The 18,064-nt window shown below is 39.5% G+C and overlaps 1 protein-coding gene across 3 annotated transcripts in view; it reads left to right on the top strand.

The window, feature by feature from the left end:
- MRPS27 (mitochondrial ribosomal protein S27) overlaps window positions 1-17,237 on the top strand; it is a 144,822-nt gene extending 127,585 nt beyond the window's left edge. For all 3 annotated transcript variants that reach the window (XM_033929102.1, XM_033929083.1, XM_033929093.1), the window contains exons 10-11: window positions 5,750-5,941; window positions 16,776-17,237. In XM_033929102.1, the coding sequence (XP_033784993.1) occupies window positions 5,750-5,941; window positions 16,776-17,015 (432 nt within the window). In that variant the 3' untranslated portion in view covers window positions 17,016-17,237. The remainder of the gene's footprint in view (window positions 1-5,749; window positions 5,942-16,775) is intronic.
- Window positions 17,238-18,064: the final 827 nt, after the last annotated feature.

Genomic DNA, 18,064 nt, shown 5'->3' with positions numbered 1-18,064 from the left:
CTCCAAGTGGCATTGTGGCAATGTAAGAGAAGTTCCTAAGGGAAGATTTCCTTTTTTATTTTCTACTCAATTTGGTGCAAGTACATTTTTTGTGTTTATGTTGGTGTTTCTGCTGGTTTGCTAAAAGCAATCTCATAAAACGTACCTTAGCCTATTTTTTTCCTACATATTTATGAATTTTTAATATTACCTTCTCTACTTTAGAGATTGAGCCCTACAGTGCAGGACTGAAGCCCATTAACACGGGGAACATGCAGAAGCTCGTACTACTGCTTCGCATATAGTTCCTGTTCTGGGGTTAAATGAAGCACTTCAGTTTCAAGTTCTATCGATTTGGCATTTTTCATGAGCCCTGTATTAGTTTCATATGTTTTTAATGTTTCAAGGATAATTTAAAACATTTTAATGATGCATAAAAATTGGCATTAAAGAAAATTCATCAAGGTAGCAAGATTTTCTCTTGTACCTACACTAGTGGCCAAAATTGTGGAAACACCTAGCATTTTAGGCATCTTGCTTTAAAAAAACATTGCTATAACATCATAATTGTATATATTTGAATATAAACCAAGATTTAGGGCCAAAAAATGGGGGTCTCGGTTTATATTTGAGTCTTCCTCCTCCTCCGCTGCCAACACCCCCCCAAAACTGGCAGACTTCAGCCCCTATCCCTACCAGCTGACAGCTAGCATTCCCTCCTCCCTCCCAAGTAAGAGTAAAAACCCCTTCCAGGCGCCACTGGAATTCTTGGTGGCCACTTTTGTTGCAGAAAAAGAATGCAGGAGAGAGTGGGAATCGCTCCTGAGCCAACCGAGAGAGGGGGTGCTCTTGCTTGGGAGGGAGGGGATGCTTGCTGATGACCGGTAAGGGGGGGGAATAGTAGTAGTAGTAGTACTGGGACAGACCAAAGGTACATCAAGCCCAGTATCCTGTTTCCAACAGTGGCTAACCCAGGTCCCATGTACCTAGCTAGATCCCAAGTTGTAAAACATATTTTATGCTGCTTATCCTAGGAATAAGCAATGGATTTCACCAAGCCATGTCAAAAATGGCCTATGGACTTCTCTTATAGGAAATTATTTAAACCTTTATAAATCTTTTTTAAGCTAACTGATTTCACCAAATTCTCTGGCATCTAATTCCAGAATGAACAAGTGATTCACATCTACCCTTTCCACTCTACTCAGTATAATCTTAGGACAAGCAGGCAACATATCCTCGCATGTGGGTGACATCATCCACGGAGCCCCGGTACAAACATTATTAAAAGTGTACTAAAAAAAATCCAAACCTATAAATATATACTTTCGTCTTTTTTCTTGAAACTTGGGCTTTGGCCTTAGGGATTTTTCCTTGGCGGGTCTCTCTCTTTAGTTTTAAGCATTGAGTTTAATATCGCTGATTACCTTTTTCCATGTCAAAACCGTCAATGGATTTAAAAAGTGCTTTAGATGCTAGTGCCCTATTTCTATCACCGGTCCTCATATTTGGTGTCACCGAATTGAATTTTGTGCTCAGTATTCCACAATATGAAAGTGCTCCATCAAGGCCTGTCACATTCAATAGGGGTGCTAAGTGTCCCCATTCCTCTGGATCTCACCCCACAGTGGCCCCCAAGAAACAGTTCTGACACCACCTGGTCAGGAGCCATACGTCCAAAAATACAGAGCAGAGGTTGTCAGCTTACTGGGAGGCATGGGTAAAGATCACTTCAGACTGCTGAGTACTCAAAATTATTCAGGAAGGGTACAAGCTTGAGTTCTGTCATCCCCTTCTAAACTTCTTTGTGGATTCTCCTGCAGGGAAGCCAGAGAAGGCGATCTGAGTCTTAGCAAAAGTAAAGAGGCTACTAGATCTAGCAGCCATAGAAGCCATCCCAGATGAAGAATCGGGCTCAGACAGATACTCCATATGTTTTATCTTGCCCAAACGAGACTTGGAAGACTGGAGGTCAATTCTGGAAATGAAATCGGTGAACACAGCTCTCAAGATACTGCATTTCTGAATGGAAATAGTAAGGTTGGTCATTGCCTATGTGGCAATTTATTGCCTTGCTGAACTTCACAGGGGCCTATCTCCATATCCTCATTTTCCCAGATCACAGGATGTTCTTGAGGTTCCACATTCTGGATCACCACTTCCAGTTCTCGGCCCTTCTGTTTAGACTGGCCACAATGTTTCAAGTTTCAAGTTTAATAAAATTTGATAAACCCTTATTACATACTAAGCGAGTAACAATAAAATATACATTATACAGCTTAAAAAGGGAAGAAAAACAAACTGACAAAACAGACAGACTCAGATACATAAGGGAAAAAAAAAGCGGGAAAAAGTTACAAAATTACTATTCTTCAGACGAGAAGAAAAGAAAAGCCAAAAAGGGAAAAAACATAAGGATTGGGATAAAATTGTTAAAATGGATTTGTTTAAAGATTAAAAGAAGCTTTAAAAAGAAAAGTTTTCAAGTTGGTTTTAAATATATTGAGGTCTTTAACTTCTCTTATGTATAAAGGCAGGGCATTCCAGGTAAGAGGGGCCATTACTGAAAATATGTCATGACGTCTGGTTCCAATAATTTTCAGGGAAGGAACCGTAAGCAACCCTTGAGTTGTGGATCGAAGAGAACGAGTCGTGTTGTGTGGAATTAGTAATCGGTCTATAAATTGAGGTTCATTGGTAGATAGTGTTTTAAATACTAGGAGCAATATGTTATATGTTATACGTTGATTAATGGGAAGCCAGTGTGAGTCTATTAAAAAGGGAGTTACATGGTCATATTTTCTTCCATTGTGAATAATTTTAATTGCAGTATTTTGGATTATTTGTAAGCGTTTTTTTTCCTTTTGCATGATGTTTAACAATAGCGAATTGCAGTAGTCTAGTCTAGCGATGACAAGAGAATGTATTAAAATGTTTAAAGATTTGGGTTCCAGAAATTTGGACATGGAGCGAATCAAATGCAAGTGATAGAAACAACATTTAACTACATTACTAATATGTTATTGATAGGAAAATTTGTCATCGATAATAACCCCGAGTATCTTTAGTGATGATACTAAACTTATGATTGTGTTATCAATTAAAAATGGAGCCGATAGTTTTAACCCCTGTTTCGTTGGGAAAAGTAATGCCTTAGTTTTTGTTATGTTTAAGTCTAGTCTGTTTTGTGTAAGCCAATTTTTTATTTGTTCTAATTTTTGATTAATTAGAGATATTTCATTAGAATTTTCAGGGTTAAAAGGGTGAGTTAATTGAATGTCGTCTGCGTAAGCGTAAGTAGTAAAGCCTATTGATTGACTAAGACTTAGTAAAGGAGAAAGAAAGACATTGAAAAGTAAGGGAGACAAGATAGAGCCCTGAGGAATTCCGTAGTTGTGTGAGAAAGGCTTGGAAATTGTATTATTAAAGTGTACCGTAGATGATCGGTTGGCTAGAAAAGAGGTAAACCATTGTAATGTTAAGTCACAGACGCCTATGGATTTTAATCTATCTAGGAGAAGAGAATGATCAATGGTGCCATGCACCTTCAACAAGATAACGGTGGTAGAAGCAGTGCACCTCTACAAGGAGGGGATATAGGTACATCCATATCTGAATGATTGGCTGATACGAGCTCCGTCCGAATCCGAGGGATGGAAAGCAGTGGCATGCTTAGTCCAGCTGCTGCAGGTTCTTAAACTAAAAAAAAAAGCCATCACAGTCCCTGGAGTATCTGGGCATCCTTTTCAATACGAAAGATTCATAAGCAAACCGATCATTTACCGATCGGTTTTCGACCCCTTTACGACCAGATGTCCTGCACTATTCACTAACCTCTCCTGTGATCCAATTCATATCCGTGCATGCAAATAAGGAAAAATGCATGCAAATTGGACAGTGACGCAATTCATCAACCAGAAATTTAAAACCGACTGGTCTGGCCGATCAACCCAAGAAGCGACTGCTGGAGACCAGCCGAAAACTCTCCAACTCCATAGAAGCCCTGCTCGCCCTGAATGCCGCCCTGCTCTGCCCTGCACTGCGAGCCCGTGGTTTTAACCTGCGGGTTTAAAGCAGGTTAAAACCATGGGCCCGCTGGGCTACAGATTTTTTTAAAAAGTTGTGGCTGGCCCGTGATTTTAAACGCCCCCTCCCCCCCCCCCCCCACACTGATGCCCCACAAATGACTCCTGCCTTTTCCAAAGGGAGTAATTTAAGACAGAAACTTATGCGAGCACAGTTTAAATCTACAGTATTGCCAGTCTCTGGCACTCAGCAGAGACATGTTACTTGTGGTAGATGTCAGCAGTGTTCTTTTAGTATACTCTTTCTAGACATGGCACTACCCCAGTGAGCATTACGACACATACAATCTTTTGACTGCAATACAAGTGGCATCATTTATATCATTCAATGCCTGTGTCTTAAACACTATGTAGGTCATACCACAAGGAGTATACATGTCAGGATTGGGGAGCGTTTAAGCAGGATTAAAAATCAAGTTAAGGAGGCTCCCTTAGTCCAACCCTGGGCTGAGACTGGACATTCAACATCAGATTTAAAGTTTTCTGTTTTGGAAGTCCCACGTTTGTCACGTGGGGGCGAAGCAGCAGTGTTCCTTTGGAGCAAGGAACAACGGTGGATTTTCAACTGCAAATCTTAGTGCCTCAGGGGCTAAATAGTGAGACTGAGTGGAAGGCATTCCTGTAAAACACCGTTCGTGCCTGTTTTCATTTTGTTCGTGCCTGTTTTCATTTTGACTTTCATTTCATTTTCATTTTTAGTAGCTGTTATTTTTTCTGCTAAGAGTCAGCTGTTGATTAGTTGTCAGTTCACCTATTGGGCTTTTTATAGCTTACGTCAGTACGTCATTTATGCAATGGCCATTTAAATCAACTTTCTCCTTGGTGTTTTTTTGCCGTTAGCAGCGATCTTGAGTGCTCTGTAAGAATGAAGAATTAACGTCTCTCAGGTATCCCTTTGCCTTCAAGCCATATTATATAGTCCAAATGTTTTTGAGCTTGTTTTACAGTTTTTTTAGAACAGCTTCACAAAGTAATTTATTGGGTTTTGTATTGTTTTAGAAATCTCATCTGCTCTTGCTGACAAACCATTTTCAGATTTTTGAATTCTTGCCTGTATGGTTTCCTGAAGCAGCAATCGAAACGTGCCACGTTGAAACCATCTATTAGTTAAGTTTTTTCACTTCTTACAATTCGATTTATATTTTTGAAGATTATTCAAGTTTTTTTTTAACAACTACAAGTGTTATTTTGCACAATAATTTAAAAATGGAGGATCATGCAATGATTGGGTGGTGAGGTGGTTGGGGGTTTATCCCCCTTGTTAATCCCTCCAAGTCTCTGAGCTATATCCTACCAACAAGTAAAAATTATATTGTAAGTGATACTGAAAAGTGAGGGGAAGCAGAGCAGAAAAATATGTAAATGAGCCTCTCTACACAGGATCTCGTGATCAGAGGTTCAGAATCCATATGTTCCAGAATGATGTACCTATTTACTAGAAAGATTATTATCGAAGTAAGTACCTAATCTTTCCTTTTTAAATTTTCTTCCAAAATTTTGTAAATAATTCATACTACAAATCATACAAATAAGTCGGATCAGGTAAACCCACATGTGTTGTTTTTTTGGAAAGCTACTTTTTCTTTGATTTTATTTTTAAATCCCATAAAAGTGTGTAGCATATTACAAATAAACTGTATGTGTAAATGGACATGATAGCCAACAAGCCTATTGCATGTCTCCAGCTTGGAATTCTAGAGACTGTGTTGAACGCTGCATCTTCTCAACATGCTAAGCAACAGCCACCTGAAGAGGCTTCTGAGGAAAAGCAGAAATCACCTGAAGAGAGTTCTGACAAAAAGCAACTTCCTGAAATTTACTATGAAGATGAAGAAACAGAGCTCCCTCGACTGCCCGAGTACCTTACCAGGTTTAAAGTAAGGTTATTACTGATATTGGATAACAAATACAGTGGAACCTTGGTTTACGAGCATAATTTGTTCCAGAAGCATGCTCATAGACCAAATTGTTCGTATATCAAAGCGAGTTTCCCCATAGGAAGTAAGGGAAACTCGCTTTGATCCGAGATCTCGGAGAGAATGAGAGCCAGAAGGCCTTGAGCATGCGCAGATGCTCAAGGCCCAGCCCAGGCAAGAGGCGAGATCTTTCCTTAACTGGCACCGGCACGCAGCAGATGGGGTAAGGAGCTTGTTTGAGTGGGCGGGTGGATGCCGCTGCCAGCATGGGGGTACGATGCGGTTCTCGTGGGAGGGGGGGGGCGTTCGCAGGCGAGTGGTGCAATGCTGATTCGAGCGGGGGGAGGGTGCTTGTTTAGCAAGACAGTGTTCGTTTTGTGAGTTAAGGTTTGCTCGTCTTGCAAAACACTCGCAAACCGGGTTACTCGCAAATCGAGGTTCCACTGTATTCAGAATACAGCTTATAAATGTAATTTTCTGTTATGCTGGCAGTATTTCGAAAAGCAGCATTAACATTACCATCAAATTCAATTTAGGCTGCCTCAGACAGGAAATTGATGGGAACAAATGCTTAGGGCCACATGTTTTCCATTTGTTATCTGCCTCTATTTTTTATGCATTTACTGATACACCACTTTTGGCTAATGGAGCTTTAATGATAAATCAAAATACTATTGCCTGGCCTTGTGTTGATTCTCGCTGGTTAAAAGAATGAGCACTTTGTGATATTGTCCAGGATTCATGACTTTCATAGCTAGAGACATTTTCCTGAAGTCCAGGAAACATACTGCCTGAGTTTTGAAACCAAGATTGGCTGTATGTCAGCTCCACAGGAAATTACCTTCTCTGTACTTTTTTGGAATAGTGTGAGAGCTCATATACTGTATTATGAAGTCATTGTTTATCTTTTTTCAAGATCATGCATAATGATTTTTATCTTTGGACAAGCAGGCAGCATATTCTCACATGTGCGTGATATCATCCACTTGTCACTTGAAGTTTTTAGAAAATTCACGACTGCCTGCACCACCTGACATCGGCTCATGGTACCTCGGTTCTTTGTTTTCCACGGAGCGAAGAAGTGCTATTTTTAAATAATCTGTCCGAAGCACGTTGCCTTCCCATCAACGTTTTTCTATTTTTGGCCCTTCGGCTTTCTTTATTGGTTTTTCTTCTTTAATCAAGTTTCAAGTTTATTAGATTTTAATATACCGACCATCAAACAAATATCTGGCCGGTTTACATTAAATTTTAAAAAAAGTAAAGAAAAAGAAATTGAAATGGTAAATATTTAAAAGTGCATAGAGTGGACATAAAAGACATTAACAAGACAAACTTGAAAGTGAGGATAAAAGGGAATGGGAGGGTAGAGTTACATTTTTGAGAGAAAAGGGAGAAAGGGAATTGGGAATAAAACATATTGGGTGAGGTAGGTTCTTTAAGAGAGAAATAAAATAAAATAGAATAAAAAAAATAAATAGAAATAAAAAAAAAATTATGAAAAATAATGTGAATGGAATAAGAGGGAGGAGTAGAGTCTAAATGGAAGAGAATGCGTCGCAAAATAAAAAAGTCTTCAGGCTTATCTTAAATTTATCTAGATGTTGTTCGTCTCGAAGTAGTTGTGGTAGAGAATTCCACAAAGTTGGGGCGGATACAGCAAAATTTATTTTCCGTGTATAATAGAACTCTTGTATGGAGGGAATTAAAAGAAGTTTTTGATTCGTTGATCTCAAAGTTCGTGGAGAATGTGTCTTTCGGTCAGTAAAAAAATCTAAAACAAATTATACTTTTTTCTTTTGGCCCTCTTTCCTTCTTCGGCAGTTTTCATTCTCATTTTCATCATTGAGTTTTTTTAATTTTGCCGCTGGTTTCAAAAAGTGCTATCAGTGCCAGCACCTTATTTCAGTCACTTGCCCGCATAGTTGGTGCTTACAGTGTTTGGGGCCTGAGCATTGAGTAGAAACTTGTACTTGTTCTATGTTACAGAAACACTTGTTGGAAACTCAACATATCCAGCAGGAGAAACTATTTGGCTCAACCATGGACTCCAGTAATAAATCCAAGCCATTGATACTGACAGTATCAACATCAGAAGCTGTTCCTCCATCGGGCAAACCCGCTAAGAAGCCATCCTCTTCCTAGCAAGTGTCGCAGGCCTCTACAGCATCAAGTCCCTCGATGCAGATCAAGCGTCGACATCATCGTTCTCCTTCAGTGCAGTCTGTGTCTCCTATGGGGCATGCATCCTGATTGAGGTCTCCCACCCCTCAACACCCTGCATCACCGATGGTATTGGCTGTTGAGCTAAGAGTGCTGGTGCAAGTCTTCAGAAAACAACTCAATGAGATTTTCCAGAGGGAGCTCGGTGACTTATTTAAATTGCACTTGATACCGGTGCTTACATCGACTCCTTTGGTACTGGCTTAGCCTGAGCGTAGCACTCCAAGGCCATATGGTACTGATTCCAGGTCTGCATCGATGCAGCGCCGCTCTACATCATATTGGCACTCTGCATCAAAGCATCAACATTTTGCATTGCAGCATTGACAAACATCGGCATCACATGCTTCCAGATCCAAAAGATCATCGCATTGCTCGTCATTGGATTGGTACCAATGTCGTTGAAGAAGCTCTTCTCAACATTCTCACACTCATCAATCTCTTCCACATAGAAAATCTTCATCCTACAGAGAATCACCTGGGCTACAAGAAGTTGATTCTGATCTGTCCCTTCACCATACTGAAACTGAGTATAAGCCTACATTATCTTCCCCTGAGTTCTGTGTATCCATTCAGATCCGTCCCCTCCTCCTCCTTCTAGAAGATCTCCTCCTGAGAGACTTTCATTTGCCAAGTACATCAGACAGTTGGGGAAAGCTCTACCTGTCAAACTGGAGGCAGACACTGAGCCCAGAGCAGAACTCCTTGATTGAGAATCCTTATAGTTGAACTCCAAGATTCAAATTGGCAAGTCTAAGATCCTCTGGAAACATTGGCTGCAGGCAGGTAAACATACTTTAGATGAGGTGATCTCGAATAGGAAAATGCTAAATTTATTACAACTGCAACAATCATTTGGCATCTCAAAGTCTCAAGCTTTTAAATGGTTGCAGTTGAAACAGGCCATTCAGAAAGGGTTCCCTAATTGGCGAAATTTAAAAAATCAGTATAGCTTGCCGGGCCTATGTTTCCAGACAGATTTCCAAGGGCATCAGGTTGCCAAGTGGTACAAATTAATATCTGAATATTTAAATAAAAAAACAAAAACAAGCTTAAAATACATTTGGAGCATTTAGATAAAGCAGCAGATTTCTGCTACTCAATGGCCATGGATTTGGACTTGGAGGATGAGATCTACAGTATCTATGAGACAAACCTGGTTCTTTTTGTTACATAGAATTTTTTTGGACCCCAGTTCATTTACAAAAGTTGGACAGTTCAAAGTCTAATAGATGCTGGCACTATCATCTTGAAATAGGTTCACTGAATTATCTGTTGTTCTATTGTTCCTTAATACTCAATTTTTGGAAATTAATATTGGGACAAATTAATTTGATACTGGAATCTTCGATTCCGTTGTCCTATGAGGTGGTAATCTGTGGGACATTGTTGTCAATTAAACCTCCATTAGAAAGGTATAAAAGCAGACTCTTTATCATTATGACTGGGATAGCCATGCAAATGATTCCCAAGAACTAGAAAAATTGGGACAGACTTAATTATTTACTTTTGATGGAAAACTTTGTGTTTATGTTATAAATATGAAAAAATGAATTCAGAAATATCGTGTCATAATAACTTAACATAACATAACATAACTTTATTCTTCTATACCGCTATAATCAAACAATTTCTAGGCGGTTTACACAGAAGAAGGCTGGACAATCAGCGAAATACAGATAATTAAAATACAAGAAGTTTCTTAAATATGTTCAATGTAAAAATTTTGTTAACAGTAATATCCACATTTAGGAAATGAATTTATCAAATAACGCTGACTTAATTACTTTTCGAAAGATACCATAAGACATTATAACTCCACCAATACAATTACCCCACCAGGATTACTGCTTACCTGCTTGAAATGCAAGAGTCCTATCCAAAAAAATCTTGTATCTGCAGCCAGTAATTTTTGGATAAGCAAATAGATTGGAATTCCTAGTTATCCTCGTTGGGCTGTATAACACAAAATGAGATAAAAGGTAAGTTGGGGCAAATCCCAAAACCAGCTTAAACAGATGCAAGAAAATTTGAATAGTACTCATGCCTCAATCAGGAGCCAATGTAGCAGTCGGTAGTAAGGACTAATATGGCCATTTTGCTTCAACCCATTTTTCTTCAACCCAAATATCAAATAAACTATTTAAATTTCGAATTGATGAATTTTGTTAACTCTGATTAGTTGGATTATGCCTTTATTTCCTATTTGATTTGCACATCCAGGGAGGGAGGGGGTAATATATTTTATATTAATTGATCGATTTTAAGTGCTGTCTATGACGTTAATTTTATGTATATATTTAATGCACTGTTCTCAAATTGAAAAAGATTTATTAAAAAAAAAAAAAAAAGCTTTTTAAGTTGCCTCTACACAATCTCCTCAAAGAGGCGATCTTTAAGAACTGGGAGAATCCTCTTTCTGTCATTATAACTACTAGAAAGATTTTATTCTATAAAGTGAGTCAATCTGTTCTTGCTTTGATAAACTGCAACTACCACACCAATCGTTGCTTGTTGAATCAACGCTTAAAAAATCCTCAAGCTCCAGGATTTATGCCACTGCACCACAAGGATGTGAGGGTCATACTATGGATAAATTTGGTTGCTGTCTTTACCAGAAATCTATGTTAGCCAACTGAGTTCTTAATTACAACTTCTACATGTTGTTTTACCTTAAAAATCTCATAAAGAAGTTGGCTGATTTTGAGCAGCATATTCCATCTGACCACCTAACAGATTTTTAACAGACTACTCACAATCTACTTCAAACACGAAAATTTATGACAAGAACAGTGTTTCATGCATTTGAAATGTCATCCAGTGCATCTGCCATGTCTGTTGCTATGAGACGTCTTGCTTGGCTGTGAGTCTCTGACATGGATATCAGTCTTCAAGACCGGTTAGCCAACATCCCCTGTCTCAGTGAAGAACTCTTTGGCGACAGAGTGGAGGCTGCTACTCAAAAAATTACTCAGCATGAGCAGAATTGCCATTCATTAACAGGATCTAAGATTAAGGCTCAATCATCTAAGCCTCTTCAAAGATCTACTTCTTATTCCTATAAGAGACGGTATCCAACAACATCCTCTTCTAAGCCTCCACCACAGACACCTGAGAAGCCCCAGTCTTTGGCTCCTCCAAAACCAGCCCAGTCTTTTTGACTTGCTTCTAGAGAGCATAGCCAAACTTCCTCCTCCTCAGCCTCTTACCCAACCCATCAGAGGTTGGTTTCTGTTGTATCATCAGCACTAGACTCTCATCATCATAGACACCTGGGTCATCAAGGAAGGTTGCTCTCTCCATTTTATAACCATTCCTCCAGATCATCCTTCAAGAGAGTCCTCTTTCAAATTTCAACAGATGTCCCTTCTTCTTCAGGAAATCAGAACTCTTCTACTAAATGTCATAGAAGTAGTTCCCCCTTCTCAGAAAAATCAGGGGGTTCTACTCCAGTTATTTCCTAATTCCAAAGAAGATGGGAGGTCTTCGACCAATTCTTGACCTCTGAGCCTTAAACAAATATCTAGTCAAGGAAAAGGTTTGCATGCTATCTCTAGGGACCTTATATCCACTTCTAGAACAAAATGATTGGCTGTGCTCTCTAGACCTCAAAGAGGCCTACACACACAAATCCAAACATCCTAATTACAGAAAGTTTCTACGTTTTTGGATAGCTCATCAACACTTCCAGTACAAGTTCTGCCATTCGGCCTCACTTCTCCAAGAGTATTCACCAAGTGCTTAGTGGTCGTGGCAGCAACCCTACGTTACTCATGGGTTTCAAGTGTTTCCATATCTGGTTATTTGCCTGATAAAAGCTACATGTCCTCAAGCAGTCCACAGTTGACGATAACTTTTCTCCAGTTTCTCCCTCTCAAGTGCTACGATTCATAGGAGCTCTACTTGACACCACTCTTCTATGGGCTTTTCTACCTCAACAAAGACAAGACACCTTACTTCTTGTTTGCTATCATGTCACCACTCTTCAAACCATCTCAACAAGACAAGTGATGCAACTCATAGGTCATATGGCCTTCATAGTTCATGTTACTCCCTTCACACGACTTCATCTCAGGTCAGCTCAGTGGACCCTAGCTTCTCAATGGTTTCAAGTCCTCGATCCCTTATACTGATGGATTATAGTCACCTCGCCACTTTGCCAATCTCTCTAATGGTGTATGAATTTGACAAATCTCTCCAGAGGATGCTGGTTTCCCCTCACAGAAGAAGTAATCGATCAACCAGTTGGAACTGAGAACCATTACCTGGTGCTGCAGGCATTCAGATGCCAACTACAGAACAAAGCAGTATGAGTTTTCTCAGACAGTGCAACAGCGGTAGCTTATGTCATTCAACAGGAGGGCACCAAGAGTGCTGATCTATGCCTGGACGCTCAACTTCTGTTTTGGTGGCCAGTGCTTGTTACAGAAGTAAACAATGTGCAAGTGGATTTCCTCAGCCAAAAAATCCTAGATCCTGGAGCATGGTCTCTCTCTCCAGAAGCATTCAACAGCATCTTGAACTGTTGGGGGCAACCAACGTTTGATTTAATTGCATTGGCCAACAAGAAAGCAGCATGGTTCTTCAGCTGAAGATACAATCCAGGAAGCGACGGCTTAGATACCCTGGTACAACCATGGCATAGGAGGGGTTCCTATATGCTTTTCCTCCATGGCCCATGATAGGCAGAGTCCTATGAAGAATAAGGTTGCACTCAGGAATGGTTGTGCTTGTCATGCAAGACTGGCTAAGGTGTCCATGGTATGCAGATCTAATCTATCTGCAGAAGGACCAGAGTCTCATGCTGTCATGCCACCTGGGACTACTCACGTAGGGCCCAATCGCCCTGGAGGATCCGGAGCACGCATGGCTCGAGTGCACAACTTTAGTACGAAAAGGCTATTTGGATGTGGTGATTGCCACTCTCTTACAGTTCAAGAAGCAGTTGACGTTAGCCGCCTATACAAAAGCCTGGAAGTATTTCTAGATCTGGTACACAGACTTGAAAAAGATCTAGCTGTGGACTTCCTCAGAGTTCAAGTAGCAGTAAACAAGAAGTCCATGGCTTCGTACCCAGATGTAGCTAGGTTTATGAAGAGGGCTCTGTGTTTGCGTTCCCCAATACAACACCCCTTCCCATCATGGAGTCTTAATCTGGTCTTGAGGGCACTTGCTAGAGCTCCATATGAGCCTCTGGATCAGGCATTATTGACGGACCTTATGGTGAAAATGGCATTTTTAATGGCGGACACTTCAGCTTGGTGGGTGTCAGAACTGCAAGCTCTCTCATATAGAGAACCGTTTCTCAGAATATCAGAGACTTAAGTGATTTTGCGTAATGTGCAATCCTTTCTGCTGAAAGGGGTTTCAAATTTTCATGTCACCCAAGGAGCACAGCTACCTGCCTTCACGTCCTCAGGTTCCAAATAGGGGGACAAAGTCCTGAAACTGCTGGATGTTCGCAGAGTGCTGCCTCATCTGGAGGTGACGAATGAGTTTCAGTTGTTGGATCATCTCTTTATGCGGTAGACTGTTTTACAACATTTTAAGTACTGCAGCTTTGAAGTGCTTCTACCACCGAAATACAGCAGCATTGCTCATTGTTTCACCACTGTATTCTTGCCATAACATTTCAAGAGTTTTATTACCACTCTTTCCAATTTTCACACAAAATTCAATAACATACCTCTGGCATACTCTCACAGACACGTCTTCCTCATTTGCCATGGCAAAACATAAGAAGTTCCTCCTCTCACTGTGACCCAACAATGAAGACTATGGCAGTCCAACTGCAGGTTCAGATACTTTGATGTATGAGTGTCACAAGAACCAGCACAATGTTGCCACGTCTACTTCTTGGAAAGAAAAGCAGAGTCAATCTTATTACTTTTCAGTCTGCCCTCATATATTATATACAGGTACGTATTTTGTATCTGGGGCAATGGAGAGTTAAATGGCTTGCCCGGAGTGGGAGTCAAACCCAGTTCCCCTGGAATACAGTTAGTTATTTTATTTGCTATACCGCCATTTTGATTTTAAAAAAAAAAATCAAAGAAGTGTACAATAGATAAAAACAGTGGGCTATATTTAAAATCAATAAAATACAAACATAGCAGAGGAAAAGTACGCAGATCAATTAACCAAACTAGGCACAAGAGGACAATAAAGGACAAGAAAATATCCCTCAATATCTTGAGGGAAAAAACAAGCAGGATAGGAACAAGAGGGTAGGTTAAGGATACGGAAAGTATAAGAAGTAAGAAAAATAGAGATAAGTGTAAGATGATAGAGGGGTATAGATAGAGGATTACTGCACAGGTCCTGGACCTGTTGGGCCGCCGCATGAGCGAACTGCTGGGCACAATGGACCTCAGGTCTGACCCAGCGGAGGCATTGCTTATGTTCTTATGTTATGATGACTTCCTAGTCAGAAGTAATGAGAAAAAGTTGCAGTGTGACAAACCATTAGGAACCATTAGGCTATTCCTCCTCCTAAGATTTTTAGCCTTTTGCTTCTTTAAGATCTCTTAACAGTAACTGATGTTGATTTCCTTTAGCACAGATAAATTTCTGTGAGCGTGAGAAGTGGTTTACATTTACCATTAAAAGGGTTGACAGATGCCTATCAGTATTCTGTAAAATGGTTGTTTGTACAAATACAATAAGGTCAGTTGCATGTGCAACTTAATTTAATAATGAGCCTCTAATTGGCTGTAATGAGCAATAATAGGCTGTAATTGGCCTTTATTTACACTAATTGGCACCAGTTAGCAGTTATGCACACGGCTGCCCCTAGTCGATATTCTTTAAATTGCAAAGCGTTCAACTTCAAGGGAGGTTTGGACTTGGAAGGAGCAGGGATGGGTCAGGGGCATATCAGGCAGTTATGTATGCTGATTATAGAATACTTATATGAAAAAGGCTAAATGCTTCCTTAGAAATCTAAATCAGTTACACTGGAGTTATTTCTAAGGTGCTTTACTATTCTTTCAATTTCAATGACTGTATGTTCACAGTATTTTGAAAACACTTCTTTTCTTTTCATGAGACTTCAGAATCACACTCCTCCGTCTCACCAAGGTGTAAACATAGGGAGATGCAAGCAGTGAAATCCTCACCAGTCTCCTTAAAAATTTAAACGTCATGCATTTCTTAACACATTGTTATTATCACTTAACTTAGTAATGGTGAAATCTTGCTTTTCATACGGACTATGCGGTAATACCCCTAGCATTTACATGCTTAACTGCCTAAAGTTAGGCACGAGTATTTATACTAAGCCTTGAGGTAGCATATGTGCTCACGCCTAATGCTAAGCACCTAATTGCTGATTTATGCTACATTCTATAACAGCAGTTGCATGTCCAATGACCATTATAGAATTTGCACTTTACATGCATCATTCTGGTACCTAAATTTCAGCAACCTTTTGAGAATTAACCCCCCTCTAATGTATGACCCAACATATTACAAACTAGTTTAATAACCATTCAAAAGCCTTTCAATGAGAAGATAAAGATAATAACAGTTCTGAGTCAGTCTAGTAAGAAGAGATTCTTCAATTGGAGAGGGCCAGCATGTGCAGCTTTGTCTTTCACTACAGAATTAAGGAAAGGCCATCAAACATTTTGCGATCCTGTTTAGTGCAATGTGAGTTTCTCCATCACTGATGTCTATCGGATCTTTTTTAAACGGTCCAAATCAACAAGAGCATGGAATGATTCCCCTCTCCCCCTAAACTGTGATTTTTATGTCTTCCTGCTTCAAGATGAAGAGTAAACAATTTGTTTTTAAACAAAAGTACAGAATATTACAATAGATAACATTCATCTAGTCTTTTCAGTTTGATTCCTTTTTCCTTTATTTTTTTAAATATAATTCTCCACAGTAACCTAATGGAAAAGCTAAATGATTTATAGTACTGTTTCTCCAGACGGTTCTGGCATACCTTAAATTACTTGGGTTTTCTGTTTCATAACACACACACTTAGACACACACACTCACACACTGTGCTGGGGTAGTCCAGTGGTGGAGTTTGGGCGGAGCCATCACATAACGGTTAGCACCAATATTCATCTTGCTAACCGGTAAGTATAATTTAGGATACAAAAAAGCCTGTTCTTACTTTATCTGCTGAACTAATTAGGCATCAGTCTGAATATTGGCTGTGCCCATTTAACTTCAGGGTGGCTTCATACCTGGATATTCATTGCTGGACATGGCCTGGCATTAAATATCTGGTCATAATTCAGCCTGTTCAGCAGGTTTAAACATTTAATTAATCCTGGTAACAACAGAATATTGCTGTTACCTGGCTAATAATGTTGCCCAACTTTATTCTACCACTTCCTTATATGGATAGGATTAAGCCTTTTAGTGATTTAAATAGCCTGATAGTATTCATACAAGCTTTATATATATATACGGATAGTCAAGTTATATGTTCATGGTGCTAATGTGTAATTTGTTTTCATACTTAATTCTTCCCAGGATAATAATTAGACAGTATTTTAGCTTAATCATGATTTGTCCATATGCCAGTATAATTTTTTTTTATTCTTTCTTTGCTAGGAGTTATATTCAAAATTGCATTCGCTTGACAAGATTGAATCTGAAAGTCTGCTGACTCTGACCACCCATCTTGTAAAGGAAAAGCTGCCAGCCTCAGAAGTGGAAGACATCACAAAATATGAGCAGGATCTCAAGAACTGGGGACAGGAGCGAGCAAGTCTGATTGTGAGAGAAAAAGAGATGAGAGAAAAAGCTAAACAGGAGCTTCAAGCTAGACAGGAAGCTAAAGCCTCACTGTGACCTTGTACCATCATTTCTTGCCGCCATGAACATTCTGGACACACGCTTTTGCTGCAGTTCCATTAGCACTGATGTGTACTTCAGTTCAGTCGTTCTTTGAAATGTAGCTGATTGTTTTAGTTTTTTCTTCCCCTTCATTATGCAGAACCAACATATTTAATATCAATGAGTTTCTTTTTCAAAGAAAAGAAAAACACATAAATAAAAGTTTTATGTACATTGTTCTAGTTTTGATTCTTCTGTTATTTCTCAACTGGTTTCCTGTTGTGGCTGACCTGATGACTCAGGGTTTGCAGAGGAGTTTTAGGTTTGATTCCTAGTTCAGTTCTGCTTTCCAAGCCCATAAGGGACTGGGCAAATTGATTGAAAGGCTGGGAGGAGCTTAGTTTAATTTCAACATTGGAGCCAACCAAAGAGGTATTGACAGATGCCACTTACTCCAGCTGCCAAGGAGAAGATGTTTATTTCTGTGCCTCAGGTGTTGTTCCAATTTATGGTGCTGCCCTTTGGACCCATGGTGTATATATGGCCACATACTTGGATCATTACACAATATATAACCTTCAAAGCAAAAGGAGGTATGTTAAGTATAAAGTATCTTCAGATTGCCAATCGGGTAACATAACCCAAACTGGCTGCAATTCTTATTGATGCAACTGAAATACTTTTCAAATCACCCCACAGCAATATTTCAATTATGTTACAGTAACACTTCAGTTTAAAGTTTAACATGGAGGGAGGAGCTTTTAAAAGCTTTAAAGTCTAGCAATGTCTCTTCATTTCCTCTCAATTTAGGGATGTTTCATAACAAAGGAAACATGTTTACTACATCTGTTCTACTGTATATGCTTGCAGTAAGGAAATGCTGCTTAAACATGCCTAATTTGTTTTATTAGTGTTAGAGAAGTGCTTCCCACAGTAGAGAAGGACTCTGCAGAGACTTTGGGTAAAGTAATGCAATTTAGTTTATTTTCTTTTTGGCCAAAAAAGAGTGCCCAATCTGCACAAAAAATGGCAAGGTAGGCACACAGAAGTTTACACGATCACAC

This window comes from Geotrypetes seraphini, chromosome 1 (assembly GCF_902459505.1).
Source record: "Geotrypetes seraphini chromosome 1, aGeoSer1.1, whole genome shotgun sequence".
Lineage (NCBI taxonomy): Eukaryota > Metazoa > Chordata > Amphibia > Gymnophiona > Dermophiidae > Geotrypetes > Geotrypetes seraphini.
The sequence above is the reverse complement of the archived record's forward strand: the minus strand, read 5'-3'. Positions and strand labels throughout refer to the sequence as shown.